Source organism: Budorcas taxicolor, chromosome X (assembly GCF_023091745.1).
Source record: "Budorcas taxicolor isolate Tak-1 chromosome X, Takin1.1, whole genome shotgun sequence".
Taxonomy (NCBI): Eukaryota; Metazoa; Chordata; class Mammalia; order Artiodactyla; family Bovidae; genus Budorcas; species Budorcas taxicolor.
In genome coordinates, this window is record NC_068935.1 from 127947846 (window position 1) to 127973678 (window position 25833).

Below are 25833 nucleotides of genomic sequence, written 5' to 3' on the forward strand. Positions count from 1 at the left end.
AGATGCTCTTCAAAATCCCCAAGGGGTGTTTTTTTCCCATGGAACTAATAAGCTCCTAGGAATCTAAAATTTTATACAAAGTAAAGTGTCAAGAATATCCACGACACTTCTGATGAAAAGAAGATATACCTACCCAACCAGGTAATCAAGATTTATTATTATGCTGTAGTAATCTACGGAACTAAGGGAATGGGAAAGAACAGCACCATTATGTACTAAGGACCATGTTACAGGACCCACGCTTGGCAAGCGAAATGTGGCGATTTCATAAACCCATGTTATCTGGTGAACGTGGCAGCCACAAGCGCCAGTGATGTCAGATGAAGCTGTGACAAAAACGACAGAGGACTGTGACGGCAAAACAGAAGTTTCTGGAGTAATCCTTGGGGAAAAGGCTACTCCCTCGATGGTCTCACTGCTGCATAATCTATATGCTCTACCTTCTTTAAAAAAATGAGTTTTGTATCAAGAAACGAAGCTTGATAACATTTTTTGAAAACAGCATACATTTCGTCCTTCATATGTTCAGCACAAATCTAAATCAAAGAGAGGTTGCTCACTGAGCAACGCCCCAAATTTATGTACGTGTCACATCCCAAAATGAATGTAGCCATTACTGGTGCTTTTAAAAAATTAACCATGCCACCCCACCACACACACACACATAAAACAAATGCCACGAAGAAAACACCTTAGACCCTTGCTACTTAAGCAGTGCTATCCAAGAAGCTGAAAGTACCATCATCACCCTCACGTGGGAGCTTGTTAAAATGCAGACTCTCAGGCTCCAGAGAATAACAATATGCTTTTGAACAACGGAAGCCCCAACATCTGTGTGGGCCTCAGAAGGACTGCCGAGACCGCCCCTTCTGCTAAGCCACGTGTGACTCTCTGCTGTTGTCCCAACACTGGGTCAAGTAGTTGATCTGCTATGCTGCTTTTTTCTCCTTTACTCTTTTCCCTTTTTTGTCTTCTTTTTCCACCACTTCTCACACGATTCTCTTCATGTGGATAAAACCAACAGGACTGTCTTCCGCAACCAATGTTCCTGAACCCAGCAATCTGACCTCCTTGTGTTTTCGGCAATCTTCACACCTGTGAATGTCCTGGGCTCTTTTTATTGATGCGTGGGGTTTACCGCTGCTCTGAATGGAAGCTGCCAGACTGCTGAATGCCAGCTAAGTGGAGGCATACACAGACTCATTTGTGAATAAATACAACTGTAATTCTTTGAGCAATAATTCATTTTCAAAGCTGGTCACTGACACAAAGTAGCGTTTACAACATGGAATAACTGCCTTAACAACAGATGAAAATGTATAAAAATTACCCATGATAATTCACCTAAGTATTTCACAAAAGATAGTAATTTAGCATATTAGACCCACTCATTCTAAAAGTTTCCCACAGCCCTTACTTCAAAGGGATTTATGGCTTTCCTATTCCTCAACTTAAAAAGGACAGCAGAGTTTCCATATTGAGAGTGCTTTCATAATTTTACAAAGGGAATTAATGTGACTTAAAATAACATAGGGGCAGAACAATCCATATTGAGAGTGCTTTCATAATTTTACAAAGGGAATTAATGTGACTTAAAATAACATAGGGGCAGAACAAATGAGGTTAATTTCTTTGAAAGATGGAAAAAGGAATGCCTGCCACATAGTGGATGCTAAATAACTATTTTCTGAGACACAGTATTGTTTTTAGTAGACTCTCACCTAACTCACAGTTATTTCAATCCCAATGGTTAAGGGCCTTTATCTCTAGAATTCCCTTGGAAAAAGTTAAATACAACTTTTAAACACATTAAAAGTATTTAATGTATTTAAAAAGTTAAATACACCCTCCAATGACTGGCATTTAAAATATCACAACACAGGAATGGAAAGGTAGACTTAGAAATACTCTTAAGACTGAGTTCCAAAAAAAAAAACAAAAACACTATGCTGTATCTTTAGCATTATAATGCTCTATAAATGTGTTATCTTATAGAATGAAGTCATATAAGCAAAAAAAAAAAAAAGCCACAAGAAATCAGATTCTCCTCGTCAATTATGGAGTAAAATACAACTTTACATTTAAAGCTATGTCAAAATCATTTTAAAAAGCTTATCAAGCACATAATACATTTTGCTATATTTTATATGGGCCTCACCCCTTTGATTATACTCACAAGATCGGCATATTTCTTACAGAGAGCTGCCAGCTTCTCTTCTGGAGTTGAAAGAGTGTTTAGGGCTTGCATCAATAATAAGACTTCTTTTCCTGGTGATTAAAAAAATAAGAAAGAAGTCCCAGAAGAATGTGATCAAATCTAACCTGTAAATTCTAAGTAGCACTTCCTATGTTCTGACATCCAGAATAAAATAATTTATGCCCATAGCTAGAAATAAGAGATTTACTAGCTAAATTAAGAAAGCTATTTTTAAAATCTGGATCAGCAGGCACCCCTTCCTCCCCATCTCTACCCCAAATTTTTCCACTCAATAACACTGTGAGCTATCTGTGAAAAGAACTTGCTGAAGGCTTAAAAATTCCCTTGCTTAACTACTGATATCCAAGCTAAGACAAAGGGCAAGTTACAAAGGGCGAAATATTTTTAAAAGCTTCCTCCTGACCAAGTACGAATACAGAAGGAAGTTCAAAGGGAATTTTGGCTGGTACTCTCTGCCTAAGACACTCATAATCACTGGTGACACAGATCTTTTCCTTTGAGCAATTTAAATAACTTCTCATGACTTAGTAAGCATGTTCCGTGTGTTAACCAAATTTAGTATTAAAAAAAAAAAAAGGATGTCAAGATGGCACTTCCCTTGGGAAAAAGAGATGAACACAGTATTATTTTAAGGACTGTGGCAGGGAGAAGCAGGTGGCTGAGATAGGAGGGGACAAATGGTGTTTTAAAATAAGTGATACATTTTATTTCTTCAGCTGGGTAATAGGTAGGTACCATTTTTATTTTTTTAAATGTTCACTCTTCCTGAAGGGTATTTCATTAAAAATACATATGTGGGGGACTTGCCTGGTGGTCCAGTGGTTAAGACTCCATGCTTCTACTGTAGGGGGTATGAGTTCAATCCCTGGTTGGGGAACTAAGACCCCACAGGCCGTGTAGTGTGGTGAAAAATTATATTATGTATATTGAACATGACTTTGGTATATACGGTGTACAGATTGCTATGATGAAAACAAGCAGGCTAACTTCAAAACAGAATGCTCTCCTATCCACAGAAAATTTTAGTAATAAATCCTCTCTCACTTGGCCCAAGATCAATAAGAATTTTTAAAGAAATGACTAAATATGATTATTGAATACAATTAGAAATAATAAGGTAACCTGCAATTTTTATGAGAATTCACTGTTTTTTTTCTGAGATGCAATTCACAGACCATAAAATTCACCCTTTTAAAGTGAACAATTGAGGATTATCACAAAGTTGTACAACTATCACCACTGTCTAATTTCAGGACATTCTCATCACCACAAAAAGAAATCCCATGCCAATGAACTGCCCAGGCTCCCTCCTCCAGGGCCCCTGTTAGCTACTACTCTACTTTCTGTTTCTGTGGATTTGCCAATTCTAGATATTTCATATTAAGTGCGACTGTGTAATTTTTGGCCATTTGTATCTGTTTTCTATCGCTTATTATCTTCAAGGTTCACCCACTTGTATATCAGGATACATTCCTTTCTATGGCTGAGCACTCAAGCACTCCAAGATAGGATTTTGTGTGCACACGTTTTCAACCCTCTTGGAAATATAACTAGAGGTAGAACTGCTGTGTCATATGGTAACATGATATGTAACTTTCTAAGACTCCTGCTTTTACACGTTTAACTGGGGCGGCTGATTTTGAAGAAATTTGTCTTGTTTGCAAGGAATTAATATTATTTTTCATATTTCTACAAATTTTTAAGTTCTCCAAGTTAACAAAAAATGGATTTAATAAGGAAGATCATCTCAACTCAACATATAGAGAACCAAACAAATAAAACACTGTTAATCTCAGGTAGAACAAGTATGAAAAACTTAGGAACAACCAGTAACCTTAAAATAAAAGGGAAAATCAGATTTCCTAATGAGATTTACCATACCACAATCTTAGTCCTAAATCTCAAACGCAGCAGGAAAAAGAAAACATATTCTTGAAAACCCAGTCTTAACCCACTTCCTGAACTACACCTAGTGTTACATCACCTCTAAAGTTTTGTGACTAGGTTTGAAATAAAATGATCAAATAAATCTGTAGTTTTCACAGTGAATTTTGGTCAGACTAGATTAAAGATGCAAACAAGGCAAGTCAAATACTACTTCTGGGTGGGAACTCTCTGGTGGTCCAGCGGTTATGACTCTCCACTTTCACTGCTAAGGGCGTAAGTTCAACCCCTGGTGGGGGAACTAACATCCCACAAGCAAGGCAGCATGACCCCCATCACCCCCGACCCAAAATACTACTTCTGTCAAGTTGTCCCCAGATTTCTTCCACGAAAGCCCATCCCTGACTACTTCCTCCTCTGCTACCTTGGCCCCTGCACGCCACTGCAGCAACAGGCCGCCCGCCTCGCTGAGAATGACCGAAGTGTTAGCTGAGCAACATCGCTCTCGACACTGGCCATGTTCACTCATCAGGCCTGTGCTGCTGGAAACACAGGTCACAGGAGTAATACGTGAAGCGCGCAGCCCCAAGCAGAGGCAACGAGGCCGTTACCTAAGGTTTTGTCTTTGTTCCTGCTGCGCTCTGAATCCTGCTGGCCATCAGGGGGATCTGTTCGAGCCTCTCGCCCAGGAATTTCCTCCCGTGACTCTCGTGTGCAGTACGTCGGGCTCACCAAACTCCTGCCCTTTGTTATAAAGTCACTGCGTGCATCCTCTTCCAAGGAATGCTTGTTACTTGTACCACCACAGTGTGAGTCTTGATGTTGAAGAATATCATTGGACTGAGAGTTATGCAACATATCCGCTTTCACTCCGAGCCCGCACATTCCAGCTTCTTCCATTGTGCCAATCACAAACTAGAGGGAAGGGAGAGGAGAAAAAAGATGGGAGGGGAGAGTAAATTAAATGTAATCAGTGCTTACAATCAATTACACACCATAGGTTGACAGCTTTTTTCTTTCTTAGTCATTTGTAAAATTGATATAAATATGGTAGTTTCTAAGCTTCACTGAGAGGTGACCTAACTGTAAAGAGTAAGAAAATTCCAGTTAAGATGGCCAAAAAGCACATGAAAAGATGCTCAACAACACTAATGATTAGAGTAATGCAAATCAAAACTACAGTGAGGTACCACTTCACATCAGTGAGAATTGGCCATCATCAAAAAATCTGCAAACAATACATGCTGGAGAAAGTGAAAGTGTGAAAGTGAAAGTCACTCAGTCATGCCTGACTCTTAGCTGCCCCATGGACTATACAGTTCCTGAAATTCTCCAGGCCAGAATACTGGAGTGGGTAGCCTTTCCCTTCTCTAGGGGATCTTCCCAACCCAGGGACTAAACCCAGGTCTCCCACATCACAGGCAGATTCTTTCCCAGCTGAGCCACCAGGGAAGCCCACACATGCTAGAGAGGGTGTAGAGAAGACGGAATGCTCCTACACTGTTGGTGGGAATGCACACTGGTACAGCCACTATGGAGAACAGCATGGAGGCTCCTTAAACAACTACAAATAGAGCTACCATATGATCTAACAATCCCACTGCCGAGACTATATCCAGAGAAAACCATAATTTGAAAAGATACATGCACCACAATGCTCACTGCAGCACTATTTAAACAGCCAAGACACGGAAGCCACCTACAAGTCCATCAACAGAGGAATGGGCAAAGAAGATGTTGTATGTATATATACAGTATATACACAATGGAATATTAGCCTTAAAAAAAGAATGAAATAATGCCAACTGCAGCAACATGGATGGACCTAGAGAATGTCATACTGAGTGAAGTAAGCCAGACACGGAAAGGCAAATATAATATGATATCGCTTATATGTGGAATTTAAAAAATGGGTACAAATGAACTTATTCACAAAACAGAAGTAGAGTCACAGATGTTGAAAACAAACTTATGGTTACCAGGAGGGAAAGGGAGAGGAAGATAAACTGGGAGTTTGGGATTGACATATACATGCTACTAAATATAAAACAGATAAAAAAGGACCCACTGTATAGCACAGAGAATGCTATTCAATACTCTGTAATGACCTATATGAAAAAGAATTGAAGATAAAAAGTGGAGAGAGATATATATACAACTGATTCACTTTGCTGTACACCTGAAACTAACGTAATATTGTATATCAACTACACTCCAATAAAAATAAAAGTAAAATAAAATTACAGTTAAAACAAATCATACAACTGAGTGGTAGCAAAGGAAACAAGAAATGCCATTTAGTTGTACATCTAAACTTATTTCACACACACAAAATAAACTTACTTCCTTATAAAAAATTCACCACTTAAAACACTTAGTACCTTAAAAGACATGAAATTATCCCAAGTTAATGAATGTTCTTTTCTCAGGTCTCAGCCTCTAGGGCACGGTACAGCAGAGATGGCTCACTGACTGTCCAGCAGTAACCCAGGCTCCTCCAAAATCCTGCAGAGCCAGGACTGCTGGCCGAGCGCTCAGGATGGCCGACATTTCACAGCCCCTTTCACATGACCGGGACTCTCATGCGAAGTTCCCATCAATAAAATGTGAGCCAGAGGGATGACTTTCCCTTCTGCAACAAAACTTTTCTTCTGAGAAGCACACATTCTTTCTCCTCCATCTCCTTCCCACTCTGGCTGGACAGAGGTCTCCAAGACCCTAAGAGACAGCAGAGCCATAGGATGAAAGCAGCTCGGGCCCCTAAGCTCACACACATAAAGCCACCCTTCTTACCAAGAACACCCACACTGGACTACTAAATGAGAAAGCGAATACCTTGCTCTCTTAAAAGTCACAGACATTGTGAGAATTAGGTGTTAAGCAGCTACCACTGCTCTAACAGACAGCAGGCATGGGAGAGCAGGCTTCATTCTAGTATTTTATTCTCCACCAGTACTTTAAACTTACTTTCTCTTCTATCATCCTGGTCAACCCATTTACTCACGGGGGAGATGGTGGTTTTCTCCTTTTTAACACTACTTGGTTATGTGATGGGGCACAAATTTAAATTGTGTACATTTCCTCTCTGCATAAAGACGGCCTCTTCCTTTTCTGAAGAAAATTAACTGATGGGGAGGTGGCTAATACCTTTCTCTTATCACAAGTGGACAAAAGCTACATTACAAAGTTAGAGAACGGAGATTTACTATTTCAAATTATTCAATAGTATTCAATTGAAGAAATGAAGATAATTTTTAAAGAAGATAATTTAAAGTATCAAAGTAGCAGGGAATTGAGAGATTATAGGAACTAAATTCTTATCTTTTATAGTTGAATGTTGATAAATCAAGAACTCTGCTTTTGCAAGAATAAACTGGTGCAGCCACTTTTAAAACCTCTTTCGCAATATGGCTACCTTCCAACTTAGTTAATTCTACCCCAAGGATTTTACCCTAGTATGTACAGATGTGCAGCCAAAGGCCAAGAATCTTAAAAGCTGTACTATTTGTAATTGCCCCCAAATGAAATCAACCCAAATTTCTATCAACAGAAGAATGGATGCATTGTAGGGCGTTCATACCATCCACCAAAGAGAACCAAGTACTGCTAGATGCAGCAACAGGGATGAGTCTCATAGAAAACACCACAGGAAACCATTTACATATAAAGTTCCAAAACAGGAAAGCCAATCGTTGGTGCTAGAAATCAAGGGAGTGTTTACCATTGAGTGTAGGGGCTTCTGAGGTGCTCAGTAATAGCTGGATGGAGTAACACAGACATTCACTTTGCGAAAATTCATTAAGGCTAAGCTTTTACAACGTGTATACTTGTCTGAATGTATGTTTTACCTCAATAAGGTTTATTTTCAAAGCTGCAATTTACATATTAAACAGAAATCAGAAAAGCAATGCAAGTCTAATCTCTCTCCCCAGAGGAAAATATTTCTGTTTAGGGTGAGGGTTCCAATTTCTCCACATCTTCATCAATACTTGTTATTGTCTGTCGTTTTGATTACAGCCATGGTATTCGGCGTGACGGTATCTCACCTAATGACTAGTGATGTTGAGAACCTTTTCATGTGCTTACTGACCATTTGTATACCTCCTCTGGAAAAACATTTATCCAGCTTCTTTGCCCATTTTTAAATTTGGGTTATTTGTTATTTTATAATTGAGTTATAAGAGTTCTTTATACACACCTAGATACAAATCTCTTATCATATATATGACTTGCAAATTATTTTCTCTTATTGCTATCCTTCATTCTCCCAATTTTGGAGAAAACTCACAGTATATTCATCAACCTATTTCAAAATGTCATAGGAAATTTAACTAAAAGTTACTCTGGCTTTCAGATTAAAAGCATATAGGTCAATTATGACTACCACAGACAGAAAAAAAAAAAGAGTTTAGAAAGGCCAAAATGTTCAACTAACTCAAATTAACAGCTGGTGGTACCAAGCATAAATAAGGATATTAAATTAATCTATATAGTGCACAGCCATTACATCTCATGTTATCCTTCTAATATTACTTCATCATTCTCTATTTTTAGTTAACACTACCTTTTTGTCTTTCCAGATATTCCTTTCACCTCTAAACTCCTGTCACACATATTATGTTATCACTTATTTGGTATGTACATGCTCCTAGATAATGGCAGCTTATGCATAAAAGGTGCTCAAGTACCAATAAGTGGAAAACACAGGGGTCAAATGGCTGCTGAAAACAAACCATGGGAAGTGTCTAAGTGCTACCACACTAGTTTGAGAAAATATCACTATTATTATTTTGTCATTAGAAGCAAGACAGTATTACATTTCCATTCTCTCCTGTACAATTAATTTTGATTTATTCTTAACATTTGCTAATGAAAGACTTACTCTGGCTCTATAAAATCTCTGGTTTATGAATAAGTCCAGTTCCAGCTTGATTATCTTGATTATTAATGGTCTACAAGTACTCTCAATACAGCAGGCCCCAACTTTTCCTACTTGAGGTTCTGCACTGGACCATTTGATACGAAGCAAATTCTTAGGGCCAACAAGTTCATTTAAATTGTAAATGATTTCTCAGTCTTCATCTCCTTAAGCACAGAATTCTATATCACACAGCCTACTCTGCCCTTTCTGACAACCATTCTGGACATCTTTGCTTGGGTACAATCTCTTATATAAACAATAGCAGCAACAGCTAATACTTATTCAGCAAATACTACAGCTAGGCACTACAGTATGTACTTCGTGTACTCCCTAATTTAATCCTCACAACTATGTTGAGACAGTTACCATTATTGTCTCTGCTTTACACATGTGCAAACTGTGGCATGGTAATATGAAGTATCCTGCCAAAGTGAAAGTGAAGTCGCTCAGCTGTGTCCGACCCTTTGCGACCCCGTGGACTGTAGCCCACCAGGCTCCTCCATCCATGGGATTCTCCAGGCAAGAATACTGGAGTGGGTCGCCATTTCATCCTGCCAAAGGTCATAGTAAATTGCAGGGCAAAGATCTGAACCCTGACATCTAACTTGAGTTCATGCTCTTAACCACAGCAACATACTGCTTTCTGACGAGCCTATGTCTATTGTACAAACATCCACACCCTGCCTGACCTTCTAGGAAATATACAGCAGTCTATTTAATAATGATTTAATAATGGGGAGAGATGCTCCCAAAGTTTACATATAAAAAGAAATTACAAAACAGCATGTACCATGTATTATGTATATACACATACACACATAGAAAGCACTGGGAGGAAATACATCTAGAAACAGATGGTTTTGGGAATTCCCTGGGGTCCAGTGGTTAGGACCTACACTTTCACTGCTGAGTGCCTGGGTTCAATCCCTGGTCAGGGAACTAAGAAGTCCTGGGCCACATGGCATGGCCCAATAATAATAATAATAAAAGTTTAAAACTTTCACTTGGGACTTCCCTGGTGGTCCAATGCCTAAGACTCCACACTCCCAATGCAGGGGGCCCTGGGTTCAAGCCCTGGTCAGGGAACTAGATCCCACATGCCACAACTAAGAGTTTGCCTGTAGCAACTAAAGATCCTGCATTATGCAACTAACAGACATGGCAAAGCCAAGTAAATAAATAAAAACTTAAAAAAAAACCACCAACAACAACTTTCACTTCCGCTCCTTCAAATATTGTTGAAGCTAAAGAACCATTTTTCTTTGGCTTATTTTGTTTCAATGTTTTTAATGATGGCTGTTCTTTTACTAAGACCGGTCTGAAGGAAAAACAAAAAAGCTAACACCCACGTTTGCTTCCTAATTATTTCAAGTACCATCTGCTTAAACCAGCTTGAATGCCTTCGGCCAGCGCCAGGCACGTGCTGAGCGCAGACACTTGGTCCTGGCTGGTCCTGCCCATGGAGGGTTGGGTGGCCGCAGGAGGCGCAGGGGAAAAGGCTGCTTGCACAGATTCATTTCCTCACCCCTGGCAGAAATCCTGAACTCGCCTCTGGTCCCCAGAGTCTTGAGAAACTTCTCAAGTAGGTAACGGGAACCTTCAGAACTTACAAGGCCCATTACTCCCATTTAGCCTTCTCCACTCCACTGAGAGGTGGGTCTCACTATTTCCGGACAAGGAAAATGAGACTCAGTGAGGTGAAGTTACTTGCCCAACATCATCTTCAGGTCAGTAAAAGGGGATGGGAAAACTCAAAACCAGGTCTGTCAAACTCAAGAGCCTATGTTCTCAACATCACACCGCTCCCCTCCCTTCACACATAAGCCTTGGAAAATAAAAGTTCAAAGTCAAACATGCAGTTACAAAAGAAATCTAAGACATTAAGCATCTTAAAAAAAAAAAATCTAGCATGCTAGATATACCAGCATGAATTTAGGAAAACACTGGGAAAGACCTGGAATTTTTAGCAGTAACTAACTCTGGGATTTAGGGAGGCAAGACAACACTAATTTGGGGGTAGAGATATCTTTAATACTTTCAAGTGATTGTATTTAAGACACTGAGAGGTTTTCCTAAGACTTTTTTGTGTCTTAAGATTAAACTAAATTATCTGTAAAAATATCTTCAAGCCTATGTTTCTAATAATTTCCTCTAGGAGTCCCCCACTACGAAGAAGGAAAGCGAAGACAGAGCACACGCCTGCCTGGCCACAAGGCGAGGAAAGAAGCCGCAGACACCAGGTTCTTCCCACTCTCAGCATGGCCAAGACACGTTTTCTTCGGTTTTGAAAATACAAACCTCTTTCCTAAGTTTCCTGTATTTTGAGAGGCTTTTTCCAAATACAAATTTTTACAAACAAATCTATTATAAAACTTACATTTTCATATGTATTTTTTTAACTATGTCTTTAAACGGATGGAGTTGGTAGGTTCATGCACTTTTGAAATTAGAAAAGTGGAAGGAGATCTAAATAGACTTTTCTCCAAAGACATACAAATAGCTAAAAGGCACACAAAAAGATGCTCAACATGGTTAATTATCAGAGAAATGCAAATCAAAACCACAATGAGGTATCATCACACACCAGTCAGAATGGTCATCATCCAAAAGTCTACGAAAAATAAATGCTGGAGAGGGTATGGAGAAAAGGGAACCCTCTTGCATGGCTGATGGGAATGTAAATTGATACAGCCACTATGGAGATTCCTTTAAAAACTAGGAATAAAACTACCATATGACCCAACAATCCCATTCTTGGGGATATACCTTGAGGAAACCATAACTGAAAGAGACACATGTACCCCAATGTCCACTGCAGCACTATTTACAATAGCTAGGACATGGAAGCAACCTAGATGTCCATCGGCAGATGAATACAGAAGTCGAATATTACTCAGCCATAAAAAGAAATGCATTTGAGTCCGTTCTAATGAGGTGTGAGAACCTAGGGCCAACTACACAGAATGAAGTAAGTCAGAGAGAAACAAATATATATTAATGCATATATAGAGAATCTAGAAAGATGGTACTGATGAACCTGTCTGCAGGGCAGGAATAGAGATGCAGACACAGTGGGGGAAAGAGGGTGGGACGAAAAGAAAGAAGAGCACTGAAACACACACATGACCACATGCAAAAGAGACAGTGGCGGGAATCTGCTACAGGACCAGGGGGCTCAAACCCGGGGTTCTGGGACAGCCCAGAGCTTTCTCAGAAAACTCAGAAGCCAATTTATTTTTTTAAAGAAGAGGAAAATCAATTTACTAAATATTAATTGGAAACTTCAGACTAGCCAGAAGACAACATTCATAGGGCTTCAAATGAGTCAGAGATTCAATTTTCAAGGATTTCTGAATAATCCAATTACAGTTAAAGAAAATGCCCAACATATGAAAACATGTTCAACCTGGATTTCCCTGGTGGTCCAGTGGTTAAGACTCTGTGTTTCCACTGTAGGGGGCATGAGTTTGATCCCTGGTCAGGGAACTAAGATCCCACATGCTGTGTGGCAAGGCCAAAAAGAAAAAAAAAAAGAAGTTCAACCTCATTCATAATTAAAAGAAATACAAATGAAAATAGAAATCAAAGGAACACTGACCAGATTTAAAAGGATGATTTAAAACAAACAAAACTTCATGTGGGCAAACAGGGTCCTGGGAAGTCTACGTATTCAGCAGTTATTTCTGAATGTCTGAATGCACATTCACTTTCACCAGTGAGTCCACTGAAGTTTATTCCACAGATATTCTCACTCAAGGGCAAAGGCTACTCAACACACCACCACCTGTTGTTACGCACAGGAACCAGATGGTCTACTGATACAGAACTGGGTAAATAAATAATGGTCTTCCATACAAGGTAAAAGGAGGCAGTTATTCAAGAGAGTAAGGCAGTGCCATGTCAGTAAGGACCAATCTCCAAGGTGTAATTAAGGGAAAAAAAGCATTTGGTCCTGGATGGACATGTGAGTATAAAAACATATTCATACAGAAGCCAGTAAATGGAGGAAACTTTATTCTATAAAGTTATCTCCCAAACTATGTGCTAGACATTTGAAACGCTCACCATGACCAGTATTATAAGAAGTATTATAAAAAGCAATACTATATTTTTTCACTACTCCATCACACCCCAGGCTCAGAGTCTGAAGACTGTAGGAGTTTGTCTTGAGTCATTTCATATCATCTTCTCCCTTCACCCTGCTTGACAGACCTCTGGGTTTGTCCCCCCAAATCTTCACACTACAGTATAGTAAGAAATTGGATTATAGGGGAGGAAAAAAAGGATCTACTAAGCATGAATTTTTGCAGCCATTCTGATTTATCTCCTTCTTAAAACAATTCTGAAAATTGAAACAATTCATTTAAACTTGGCCTCAATTTGAAAGTACAGCTAGACCATCTACCCAGTCACTTCACCAGTTTAAAAAAAAGGTTCATCATGGATAGTTAACTTTTCCCAAGTAGAATCAGTTTGAGATACCTGGAATACACAAAAGAGGGTTAACAGTGTATATAAGACTAAGTTCTGAGTGGAGGGAGGAAGGAAGGAAAAAAACCTAACATTTACTAATTGCTAAGTGCTGAACATTTAAAATACACTATTTAGTTTAGCCTTACAATTCTAAGATAGTGACAGTATTACTTCATTATACAGATAACTAGGGAGCAAAGTAAGAAGTGAGGAAGAAGAAGCCATGATTTGAGACCTACATGTACAGAGCCTGGAATGGAGGTAGTGTTTCTACAGGAAATGTCCTAAAGAATCACATCTAAAGTTAAGAAACATAAAGAACACCCAAATGCCCATCAATGGATGAACTAATAAAATAAAGTATGGTAAAGGCATACCTGATTTTATTCTGCTTTGCAGATATTGCACTTTTTACAAACTGCAGGTTTGTGGCAACTCTGCATTGTCAGATGGTTAGCATTTTTTTCACAATAACGTATTTAAAGTATGGACATTTTTTTAAAAGACATAATGCTACTGCACACTTAACAGACTACAGAGCACAAAGAATCATAGTAAATAACTGTACGCACTGGGAAACCAAAAAATTCGTCTGACTCACCTCATTGTGTTATTTGCTTCATTGCAGTGGTTTGGACTAGAACCTGCACTATCTTCAAGGCGCACTTGTATCTTACATTAGGATATTATTTAACCTTAAAAAGATCATTCTGACACATGCTGCAACACGGATGAACCTTGAATAAGACATTATGCTAAATGAAAAGTCGAACAAAAGAATGTAGTCTGATTTCACTTACATGTAATACCTGGAGTAGTCAAATTCACAAAGCAAGGAAACAGAACGGTGGCTTCCAGGAGGAGAGGAAATGGAGTCAGAGGTTCAGTTTGGGAAGATGAAAAAGTTCTAGAGATGGATGGTGGTACAGCTTGCACAACACTGTTCATGTCTTAATGCCAATGAACTGTATGCCTAAAAATGACCAAGTTTATGTTATGTATATTTTACCCCACACACATGAACAAAGAATCATGGTAAATCATGATTTCAAATATTCAAAACTTTAGCAAATAAAACCTAACTTTATACTGGTCATCAAGAATTAATGTAAACATATTCCAGTTGCTTGGATTACTGAATTGCTCCAGTAGCAAGACAAAGCAGTTGAGTTAGTGATAACTGGGATGCCACACTGCTCACAGCAAGTCTTAGGGAAAGGCCCATGAAAAATAAGCCTATTCTCTTCTGACAGAATAAACAACAAAAAGCAGACGCCACTTCTGATAAAACTGGAGGGCGGTGGTTCTCAAGTATAGTCTGCGGACCCTTCCAGGTAGTCTGCAAGCTAAAAAACTATTTTCATAATACTAGAATGGCATTTGTCTTTTTTGGTGTTGACATCTGTACTGATGGTACAAAAACAATAATGAGTAACACTGCTGGCTCCTTAGAAAAAATCAAGGCAGCAGCACCAAACTATACTAGGAGTCATGGGTTTTGTCTTACATCTTGATGTACCGGCAGAGGGTGGGGGGGACTCCTCTTTTACCTAACAATAATTTCTTTTAAAGACAGCTCACCACTGTTTATTTAGACTTGGGTATTTGGCAGGTATATTTTCTCCAATATATATGAACAGAGTCTGTCACTTAAAGGCAAACAACTGACAGTATTTGTTGCCAAAGATAAAATTTGAGTTTTCAAGCAAAATTCAGAATTTTTGAAAACTATCTGACACCGGAAGCTTCCAAATACTTAAAGACTTTTCTGATGAATTTTGTGATTTTGATATTGTAAACAGTGTGATAACATTTCGAATATCAACACAATTCAGTAAACCAGTATTTTCTAAATGACTAATGGATGATACCACAAAATGATGCATGAGAAAAAACATCCAAAGTGCAAAATAGACCCATAGTTTTAAAACAGTACAAAAAGTTACATAAGATTTCAGGACCCACACTGGCAACTAACCTTCAAGAACTACTATTTGCTGAGTTTTGGTGTAGTATCAAAGAATTCCCACAATTATCTAAAAAGGCTATTAAAATACTCCTCCCTGTTCCAACTACAAATGTGTGTGAGGCTAGACTGTCTTCACACACTTCAACTAAGATGGCATGTTTCCACAGATGGAATGCAGAAGCAGATCTGAGAATTTACCTATCTCCTACTAAGCCAATCATTAAAGATATCTGCAAAAATGTAAAACAATGCCATTCTTCTCAATTTTTATTCTGGAAAACAAGCTACTTTTAACTTTTAAAACAACATTATTTATAATGTTAATGTGTGGTACGCAGTTTCTTCCTCCTACTATTCATGACCTTGTAGAATTCTCCTCCTTCCCCTTGAGTGTGAGCTGGACCTACTGCCTGGCTTCTAACGCTGAGAGAATTTGGCAAAAGGGAGGCTGTCACTTCTTTGATTATGTGACAAAAGACTGCAGCTTCCTCCTCGTCTGTGCTGGTGCTCTATCTTGCTTCATTCGATGAAGTCAACAGCCATGCTGTGAGATGCCTATGGAAAGGCCCTGGTGGCAAGCAAGCAAGGGAGGCCTCCAGCCAGCAGCTCATGAGGAACAACCTGCAAAGCACTGGATCCTGCCCACACCACACGAATGTGAGCCTGGAAGTGGATCCTGCCCACTCAAGCCTTCAGAGGACTGCAGCCCATGAGGCCCTGAAGCAGAGGACGCAGTGAAGTCACTTTCAGACTCCTGAGATCGTACATGTTGTGTCAGGTGCTAAGTTTGGGGACAATACGTTATACAGGAGGAAAAGATAACTAGTACAAGGCCAGTTGATTTTTTAAGTGAATAATAATTTAAAATTGTTTCAATTTGTAAACATGGGAATTATCATGATATATAACCCACATAAACAAAAGCTTCTTGGGGTTTTCAATAATTGAGTATGCAATAGGGCCCTGAAACCGAAAAGCTTGAGAACTGCCACCCTGGCCGTGGAGGAGCAGGGACAGAGAGATGCGAGGCCAGCTCAGCGAAAGCAGAGCCTGAGACAGCTCCTGAACCAAGCGGATCCATCTCTAGGGAACATGCCCTAGGATTGGGTGGGAGGACCACACCTAACAGTCAGCCCCTTTCCCTTTTGGTTAAGGCACTACAGTCCCTATCACTGTAATCTACACGGGTGAGTGAGGAAGATTTGGTATAAACCATTTGCCCTTCACCTTTCTTTGTTGTTCTGGTTCATTCGGAAGCCTCTCCAACAGTACTTGATATACTTCTTCACTGAATCCTCAAAATTATCGTAAAGGGTGATATCTTAGCTCCTGGACCAGGAATTGAACCTGGGGCCCTGGAAGTGAGGGTGCTGAGTCCTAACCATTGGACCACCAGGGAAATCCCGAGGATTTGTCCCAACTTGTTACTTTAGCCAGCAAAAGGCTCTAGAATGACTGGCACAGCATGTAAAGAACAGGGGCATTAATGAGGTAAATGAGAAGAAAAGAGGGGCAAACCAGTGCTGAAGTTAAGGCAAGGGCACCTGATTTCTCCTACTTGTAAAGAAGCCAAGAAGAAGTCAGTGTTACTATCTAGAGTGGTCGGTGCTAACATCTTAAACTGTGCAGGTCATCTGCCTTTTAATCCAAGAATGATGGCATTTGATTTCACATTTAACTTCTATGGCCATTTCTTTTATTAAAAGGAAGGATGCTGGACTCTATGACTTGCAAAATCACTTCTAGCTCTAAAAGTGTAATTCAGTGATTAACAGCAATCTGAGAGATACCTATGTCAGCCTAAACACCTATCTAGGCAGCAGAAGGATCAGGAAATGAGATTTTAATGCATAAAGCTGCTGAAATGTGCTTGGTCCTAATCTATTTTGCAAAGGGACAGGGGCTGGGCCACACATTTAGCATCTTCAAGCCACAGACTCCTGAGAGGTAGAATGGTCCTCTCCTTTTATGAGTTACCTCAATGCAGCATCCCTGTCCTGACTTCATGACATCATCCTTCACCAGCTCCATGTGGACCAGTCATGATGCACCTTTGAAACATCAAACCTTCTCTTTTTTCCTTTGGCCTTCTCTTTGTCTTATCCCACTTAACCCGACCCCTTCAGCTCTTTGTTAACACTACGTTGTGTAGACTTTGGCAGAGTCTCTCTCTAGACCCTCTCCTTTTCAATTCATCCCAATTAAACTTGGAGGTGCCTTTACAGGGAGTCACACTGCAATACATCTCCTAAATCAAACATCTTAAGGTCAACTTAGGGTGTAACAGGATGAAACAAAAGCTGTAAGACTCACAACTCCCCTGGTTCTTGGATTACTATAGCTTCCCTATACCCTCAAAGACCTAACCCCACCCTTCCTAATTTCTTTTCATTTACCAAAATCTATTACTCATTTTTACATCATGAGAAATGCTGGGCTGGAAAAAGCACAAGCTGGAATCAAGATTGCCAGGAGAAATATCAATAACCTCAGATATGCAGATGATACCACCCTTATGGAAGAAAGTGAAGAACTAAAGGGCCTCTTGATGAAAGTGAAAGAGGAGAGTGAAAAAGTTGGCTTAAAGCTCAACATTCAGAAAACTAAGATCATGGCATCTGGTCCTATCACTTCATGGCAAATAGTTGGGGAAACAGCGGAAACAGTGGCTGACTTTATTTTGGGGGGCTCCAAAATCACTGCAGATGGTGAATGCAGCCATGAAATTAAAAGACACTTACTCCTTGGAAGGAAAGTTATGACCAACCTAGACAGCATATTCAAAAGCAGAGACATTACTTTGTCAACAAAGGTCCATCTAGTCGAGGCTGTGGTTTTTCCAGTAGTCATGTATGGATGTGAGAGTTGGACTGTGAAGAAAGCTGAGTGCTGAAGAATTGATGCTTTTGAACTGTGGTGTTGGAGAAGACTCTTGAGAGTCCCTTGGACTGCGAGGAGATCCAACCAGCCCATCCTAAAGGAGATCAGTCCTGGGTGTTCATTGGAAGGACCAATGCTGAAGCTGAAACTCCAATGCTTTGGCCACCTGATGCGAAGAGCTGACTCATTTGAAAAGACCCTGATGCTGGGAAAGATTGAGGGCAGGAGGAGAAGGGGATGACAGCGGGTGAGATGGTTGGATGGCATCACCGACTCAATGGACATGAGTCTGGTTAAACTCCGCGAGTTCGTGATGGACAGGGAGGCCTGGCATGCTGCAGTTCATGGGGTCACAAAGAGCTGGGCACGACTGAGTGACTGAACTGATTACTCATTTTACCTACTACCAAGTTTTAGTCACATTCAATGAAGAGTACATTTTTATTTACTATCCTCAAGAAATGTGTTTAGAAAGCACAAGACACATGGAATATAGCTAATGGCTTCGGAGCCCAAAAAGCCTGCCCTTTGAATATACCACTTGCTGTGTGGCCACGGGAGGTCAACCTCTGTTTCCTCATCTATAAACTAGAGATGTACAGGAACTACCTTCTAGAGCTGTGAGAAGATTAGATACAGTGAATATATATTGCTACCATGCAACAGAACTGTTTATAATAATATCTGAATAAAGGTGCACTTGCAAATTAGGCAATATGCCTATGTTCTTTTTAAAAAATATTTATTTATTTATTTGGCTGCACTGGGTTTTGGCTGTGGCATGCAGTACCTTCCCTGGAGCATGTGGGAGCTCAGCTCCCTTATCAGGGACTGAACCCAAACCCTGGCCCCCTGCACTGGGAGAGTGGAGTTTCAGCCACTGGACCACTAGGGAAGTCCCCATTCTCACTTTTTTTTTTTTCATTCTCACTTTTAATATGACCCACATGTCAATCTAAAACATCCTTAATGAAACATGCTTCCAAGCTACTGGCACATCTTCCTCATCAAACCATTCTACTTTGCTCTGAGTAGGAAAAGAAGAAAAATGAAAAAGTGGTAGCTTAGCAATATTATTCATGGCAGACTACGGAGTAGGAAGTGGTGGATAATGAGGGTTGTCCTGGGGACATTTTGGAAATGTAATACAGAATGCAAATCAGTACCCTGAGCAATAAATGTTAATAACATTATGTCAACAGGACAACACTGGTGATTTTATTATGTTTCCTTCAAGTAAGAACATTTAAGAGAATTTCAACTAGGAAATAGACTGAATCATAAAAACACATGAAGGAAAAAAAACACTCAAAGTTCAAACTCTTAAAGGGTCACTTGACCTATTTTATCCTCTTCTAGAAATGCCCTGTTTGGGAAAATTCTAAACATAGCTAATTCTCAATGGTGGTGAATACTATATTAAATCTATATACCACTTTGCACACTTAAACACTGTCACATCTATTATAATAACTAAAAGTTACTGATAATCACGTTAGAACCAAACAAAAAGTAACTGGGAAGAAAGCTGCAGGGAGGGAGAGGCACAGGCTTTGGGATATTAGGTTAAAACTCCCTGGGTAAGCAGAATCTGTCCATGCAGTCAAGTACGTTGGTTGTGTTATCAATTATACAATTATATACCAGCTCTATGCCAACGTCACCAACTCTGAGCTCTGTTATTTAATAAGAGTAACGTCTCCTGGTGGTTGTTTTGTTTTGACACCCAGGGCTACCATCTATTCTGCAGAGGTAAGGAGATATTAGAATGCAAAGCCATTCTAAGTGCTTAGCGCAATGCACGAAACAGTGAGTTCCTTTCCGTTGAAACACAACTCTGAAAAGTGTAAAATTGAACAGCATATCTATTGAAAAGAAAACTATTACAGTGACTCCTGTGAAGTATTCCACACAAAGGCAAGTCACACGCACCCTGTTTTACAGATTCTGGATTTGGCATGTACATTCCTAAACAAAACTTCTCTAGTCAAGACCAATATAAATGACACAAAATAACATGCACAACACCTTCCATAACATCATAAATGACTGTGATATACATATTATGATCTATGAAGGTGGTATGTGCTGTGTCTGGTCTCCTTTTTTACTGCTTTGCTTGTTTGCTTCTCCATGAAAATAAAATTTACCAAAGCTTGCTGATAGAATTAGGTGACAATGTTGTAAACAGAAGATCACTTTGATTCTTATTACTTAATCTCTGTGCTAGCAGAGTGGAAATTCATCATCAAGTTTGCAAATGGGGAGAAAAACAAGATAATCAAATGGTTTCTTTCTATCCCATACTCTCACCCCACCCTGACCTGATTTTTCCTCATTAAGTCAATCACAGGGAGGTTCTGGGAAGAGGGAAGAATACAAAGGTTGGAAGATAGATTTGGGATTCCCAGGTGTCTCAGTGGGTAAAGAATCCGCCTGCAATGCAGGAGATCCAGGTTCAATCCCTGGGTCGAGAAGATCCCCTGGAGGAGGGCATGGCAACCCACTCCAATATTCCTGCCTGGGAAATCCCATGGACAGAGGAGCCTGGCAAGTTACCGTGCACGGGGGGCAAAGAATCCAACAGGACTGAAGCGACCAAGCATGCTGAGAACACACGCAAGAAAGATTTACAGAATAACACCCTGAAAGCAACAGAAACTGACCTTTCATATATGCTCCCCTCTAGACCAAGTAAAATTCTAACATGCCTAGCACTGTGCTGAACGTGTCACATCAAAGCTTATGCTTTACAACAGTCCTATGCGTTAGGGATTAGCATCAGCCCCACTTTATAGATGATGCAATTGAGACTTGGAACGATTGCAAAACCTGCTCAAAGCTATAAAGCTACAAAGCTAATATGCAGCAAGAGCCACGAGTCTTGACTTCAAATCCATACTATTTGCCCAGTGTTGTTTGTTATTTAGTCGCTAAGTCGTGTCCAACTCTCTGTGACCCCATGGACTGTAGCCCATCAGGCTCCTCTGTCTATGGGGTTTTCCAGGCAAGAATACTAGAGTGGCTTGCCATTTCCTTCTCCGGAGGATCTTCCCAACCGGGATCTTCCCGACCCAGGCATCTAATTTGTGTCTCCTGCACAGCAGGAGCGGAGAAGGCAATGGCACCCCACTCCAGTACTCTTGCCTGGAAAATCCCATGGATGGAGGAGCCTGGTGGGCTACAGTCCATGGGGTCGCTGAGAGTGGGACACGACTCAGTGACTTCACTTTCACTTTTCACTTTCATGCATTGGAGAAGGAAATGGCAACCCACTCCAGTGTTCTTGCCTGGAGAATCCCAGGAATGGCGGAGCCTGGTGAGCTGCCGTCTATGGGATCACAGAGAGTCAGACACGACTGAAGCGACTTGGCAGTAGCAGCAGCACAGCAGGCGGATTCTTTACCACTGAGCCACCTGGGAAGCCCATTTGCCCACCACCACCTACTTATTACTGTAGTGTAGATTCATGGGCTTGCAAAGAGTCGGACAAGACTTAGAGACTTAGCAACTAAGCAGCAACATGATGAAAGGATACTGGTTTCCAGACTCAGCTTCACCCCTTGGGCTAATTCCATGACCTTGCTGAGCAATTTGTCATCTATAAATGAAGACTGTGACAGCTGCTCAGCCTTCTCCATAGCATCTGAGTGATGCTGACAGAGTTAATGTATGTGCAAATATGCCATCAATACTACAGGTCACCACATAAATGTAAGATTTCATTAATTTGAGCACAGATCCCGTATCTCTTTATCCTTCCTATCTGACCTAAAAATAAGTTTAAAAGTAGTTAAATAATTTTTAACACTCCAAGCAAAAATCTAGGGGGAAAAAAATAAACCTTAAGACATTCTAGAAATGGCAAAAGAATAGAGACAGTAAAAAGATCAGTGGTGGCCAGTGGTTTGGGGGAAGAGAGGAAGGGATGGAGGTTTTAGGGTAGTAAAACTCTTCAGTATGATATCTGTAATGGTGTATGTATGTCATTATACTTGTGTCAAAACTCTTAGAAGGTACAGCACCAACAGTGAACCCTAATGTAAACTATGGACTTTAGTTAGTAGGAAGGTTATCAATATTGACTCATCAACTGTAACAAATGTACCACAATGCTGCAAGATATAAATAACAGGGCAAAGGGGTTCCCTGTGAACTCCGCAATTTACATTCAATTTTTGGTAAACCTAAAACTGCTCAAAAAAAAAAGTCTATTAATTTTTGAAAACTCGATCTTATAAAACAAATTCTAGTAAAAACAGAAACAAACAAAAAAACCCACAAATTCTACATAGGGATTTAAGAAGTACTATGAATGAACCCGGGGTTCTAAAAAATGTCTGGAATACTTAACAAAGTAATATCCCATCTTTTTAGACCAGTGTCGTCCAAGAGAACTTTATGAAATGAGCAATGATGGAAATATTCTACATCTACTCTAATACAGTAGCCACCAGGCACACTGGCTATTGAACATACGGAATGTGGTTTGTATACTGAGGAAAGCAATTTTTAATTTTACTTAATTTTAATTAACAGTTAAATAGCAACAGGTACAATAGCAAGTGGCTATCACCTCAGCACAGTTTTAGACAATTCAAGAGACTCTTAGAAATGTACTGTAATGTTAAAACAGAAAAGGTACCTCAAGAGACCGTTCAATCAGCCATAGTTATGAAACAATGCAAAATTACCTGAGGTCAAGAATGACAAGATGATTAAGACAAACAGGAAGCAACAAAGTCCATCTCCAATAGTCTCTCACTTTAAGTCCCATAATGTAACCCAAAAGTGACAAAATGTTCACTGTCCTCTTTAATTCCTTCAATATTTTCAAAACAACCCAATCAGTTAAAACACCATTTCTGCTTCCTGAAAAAATAGGGCAGAGGTCAAATTAGAATTAGGAATATGTTTTCAAGCTACTGGCCCAGAGGAAATAAAAAATGAAGGGTCCTAAGGAAATAACTTAAAAGTAACTTCTACAAACACAAGATATTCATCTTTCTTTTTTTTTAATGAAAATTCAAAAACTAATGTTTAACCATGCATTTCAATTCCATGTCATAGTCAATTGGAAATCAAAAGGAAAAAAGATGCCCAGAATAGCCTGAGCAAAGAAGAAAGGTGCCTGATGTAAGTCAACAAAAATGAGACAATACAGACACACAGGTCTCTTCTCATCCAGCTGTTAAACAGAGTACTGCCTCAAAGGGTCATTACTTCTTGGTTCTTTAAAATGCTAGCTGGTTAAATCTCAGTTCCTAATTCAGACTTTTTATCCTTTTGCTAAGGGCATAAAAAGGAACTCATGTCCTCAATTACAATGGCTTTTCATTGAAGTCCTCCTCTGGGGGACCTACAAAATCAAACACTGAGATTGGCTCCCCAACCTCAGAGAATAAGTGAGGTGTCCAAAGTGACAGTGTTGAATCCCTAGAGTTACTTCAGTCCACAGCTTCTTTTTCAGTCCTTCAAGCACTGGATCTTTCTTTTTGAGTACAAAGAGAGAGAGAGAAAGGTAATTGAGAAGTAGTGACACTCTCATGCAGAGACGTGAAAACACCTAATCTTAGAAACAGGCCGCCCAAATCTAATTCTTGACATTCTGCACAGAGGGAAAACCAACCTTTGTTCTTAAGTTCACGAGTCGCACTAGGAAAATATTATTTCGTAATTTCCTAAAGGAGTGATCTTTATGAGTATTCAAATGCATAATTAAGTAACATTAAACAGCCCCGAGTGATCAAGCAAGACGTCCAACAAGTTGAACGTTTCAATCTGTTCACCGGCAAAGAACAAGATGAGATTCCACCTTTCCAGTCCGTTCCCCTGCACTTTCTCTTCCTGGGCCCTGAAAACCCTGTACCCGGTTCGTTGTGCAATCTTTTTCGAACTCCACCCACTGACTTCAGAACAAGTAGAATTCTCCCATTCTGAAGGTCTTGATTTTCCTGTATCCAGGGAGACACTGAAAACTCCTTGACGTGAGTCAAGTAAGGCAAGGGAACGGTCCAGCGCAACTCCCAGATTAAGAGAGACCAAAGGCCAATATAGGGGAAGCACTCCACTGTCCGCTCACCGGGTTGGGTTGGGGGGTAAATAAAGTAAGAAAAGGGGGAGATATTATAGGGGGAAGGAGGGCTGCATTGGGAAGACCGGCTATCCGCGATGTTCCTCCCAAGTCTGCGGGACCCAGGTCCTCCAGCATCTTCTCCCCACCGTCCGCCCCACGTGCAGCCAACCCCTTGGCACCGGGACACTGGCCCCAGGGCCTGGGTCCCGGGGGCCGAGCGGCCGCGCTCGCCAGCCGGCGCAGTGGCGCGGGAGAAGGGGGGCGCAGCGCAGTCCCGGATCCCGCGCCGTTATCTTACTGCGCAACAGCCTTGCCCGCGCCGCTGGGACGCACCGCGCAGCGCGCCCCGCGCACCTGCCGGGCGCGAGGAGGGCGAGTCCGTGACCCCCGGCAGCCCCTCGACGGTGGTGCCCAGCGCTAGGAGCACGGGAAGCACGGGGAGGGCGGGGGTTGGGAGAGGGAACACCTGGTGTCCGGGACCCCGCGACGCCGGCCGCACGTGGCTGTCACACCTGGCGCGCCCCCGCCAAGCACCCCTTCCCCCTCTCACCAGGGTGCGCCCCCTGCCCTCTCTCCCGCCTCCGCCGCGCGCCTCCAGTCCCCAACCATCAGCCCTCCCACCCCACCCATTCTGGTTTCACTCTGCCCACCTGCTCCCACTGTCGTCACCCCCGGGACCGAAGAGGGCCGGATGTTCGCCCCATGGCTAAAAGGTAACCGGAGAGAGTGAAGAGGTGCACCCCGAAACAGCTAGCCCCAGCATTTCCCCGCCCCGGCAACAAGGCGGGCAGCCCCCACACTGACCTTCTGCCGCGGGCTGCGTCGCCGTCCGCCCCGTCCGGCCTCAACTGCCTCCTCGGCGCCGCCGCCTCTTCCCCGCGCAGCCTCCTCTACCCGCGTCGCCATGAGGTGACGGCAGCAGCCAAACAAGCGGCCCGACAAGGGGCACGGAACCTCTCAGGGCCTCGCGCCCCGCCCCTGAACCCCTCCGCCAATCGCCGTATGCAGGGCTCCCACGTGACCGGAGGAGGTTGGCCCCCGAGGGGACAGGACGGGTTGGGGGTAGGGAGCTCTGAAGCAGGGGCTGGGCTTCTGCGGGGCCGAAGGGCGAACCGAGGCCGCGCGAGTCTGCGTGAAGGGAGAAAGGGACTCTGGAGCGGACCACAAGTCCCAGCAGGCAGCGCGGCGACGGCTCGCAGACCCGGATCAGAATTGAAGCGTAATGCGGCGTTCCGAAATGCGGGAGAGTAGCTACTGTGCCCCTGGAGAAGGAAATGGCAACCCACTCCAGTACTCTTGCCTGGAAAATTCCATGGACTGAGGAGCCTGGTAGGCTACAGTCCATGGGATCGCAAAGAGTCGGACACGACTGAGCGACTTCAGTTTCAGTTTCAGCCACTGTGCTGTGTGTG

General features: G+C 41.4%; 1 protein-coding gene across 1 annotated transcript in view; it reads right to left on the minus strand.

The window, feature by feature from the left end:
- Positions 1-25251, minus strand: part of TXLNG (taxilin gamma) — a 41097-nt gene extending 15846 nt beyond the window's left edge. The window contains exons 1-3 of the mRNA XM_052662781.1: positions 25226-25251; positions 4714-5017; positions 2177-2268 (exon numbers count right to left, since the gene is read on the minus strand). Of these exons, the coding sequence (XP_052518741.1) occupies positions 2177-2268; positions 4714-5002 (381 nt within the window). The 5' untranslated portion in view covers positions 5003-5017; positions 25226-25251. The remainder of the gene's footprint in view (positions 1-2176; positions 2269-4713; positions 5018-25225) is intronic.
- Between the last annotated feature and the right edge of the window lie 582 nt (positions 25252-25833).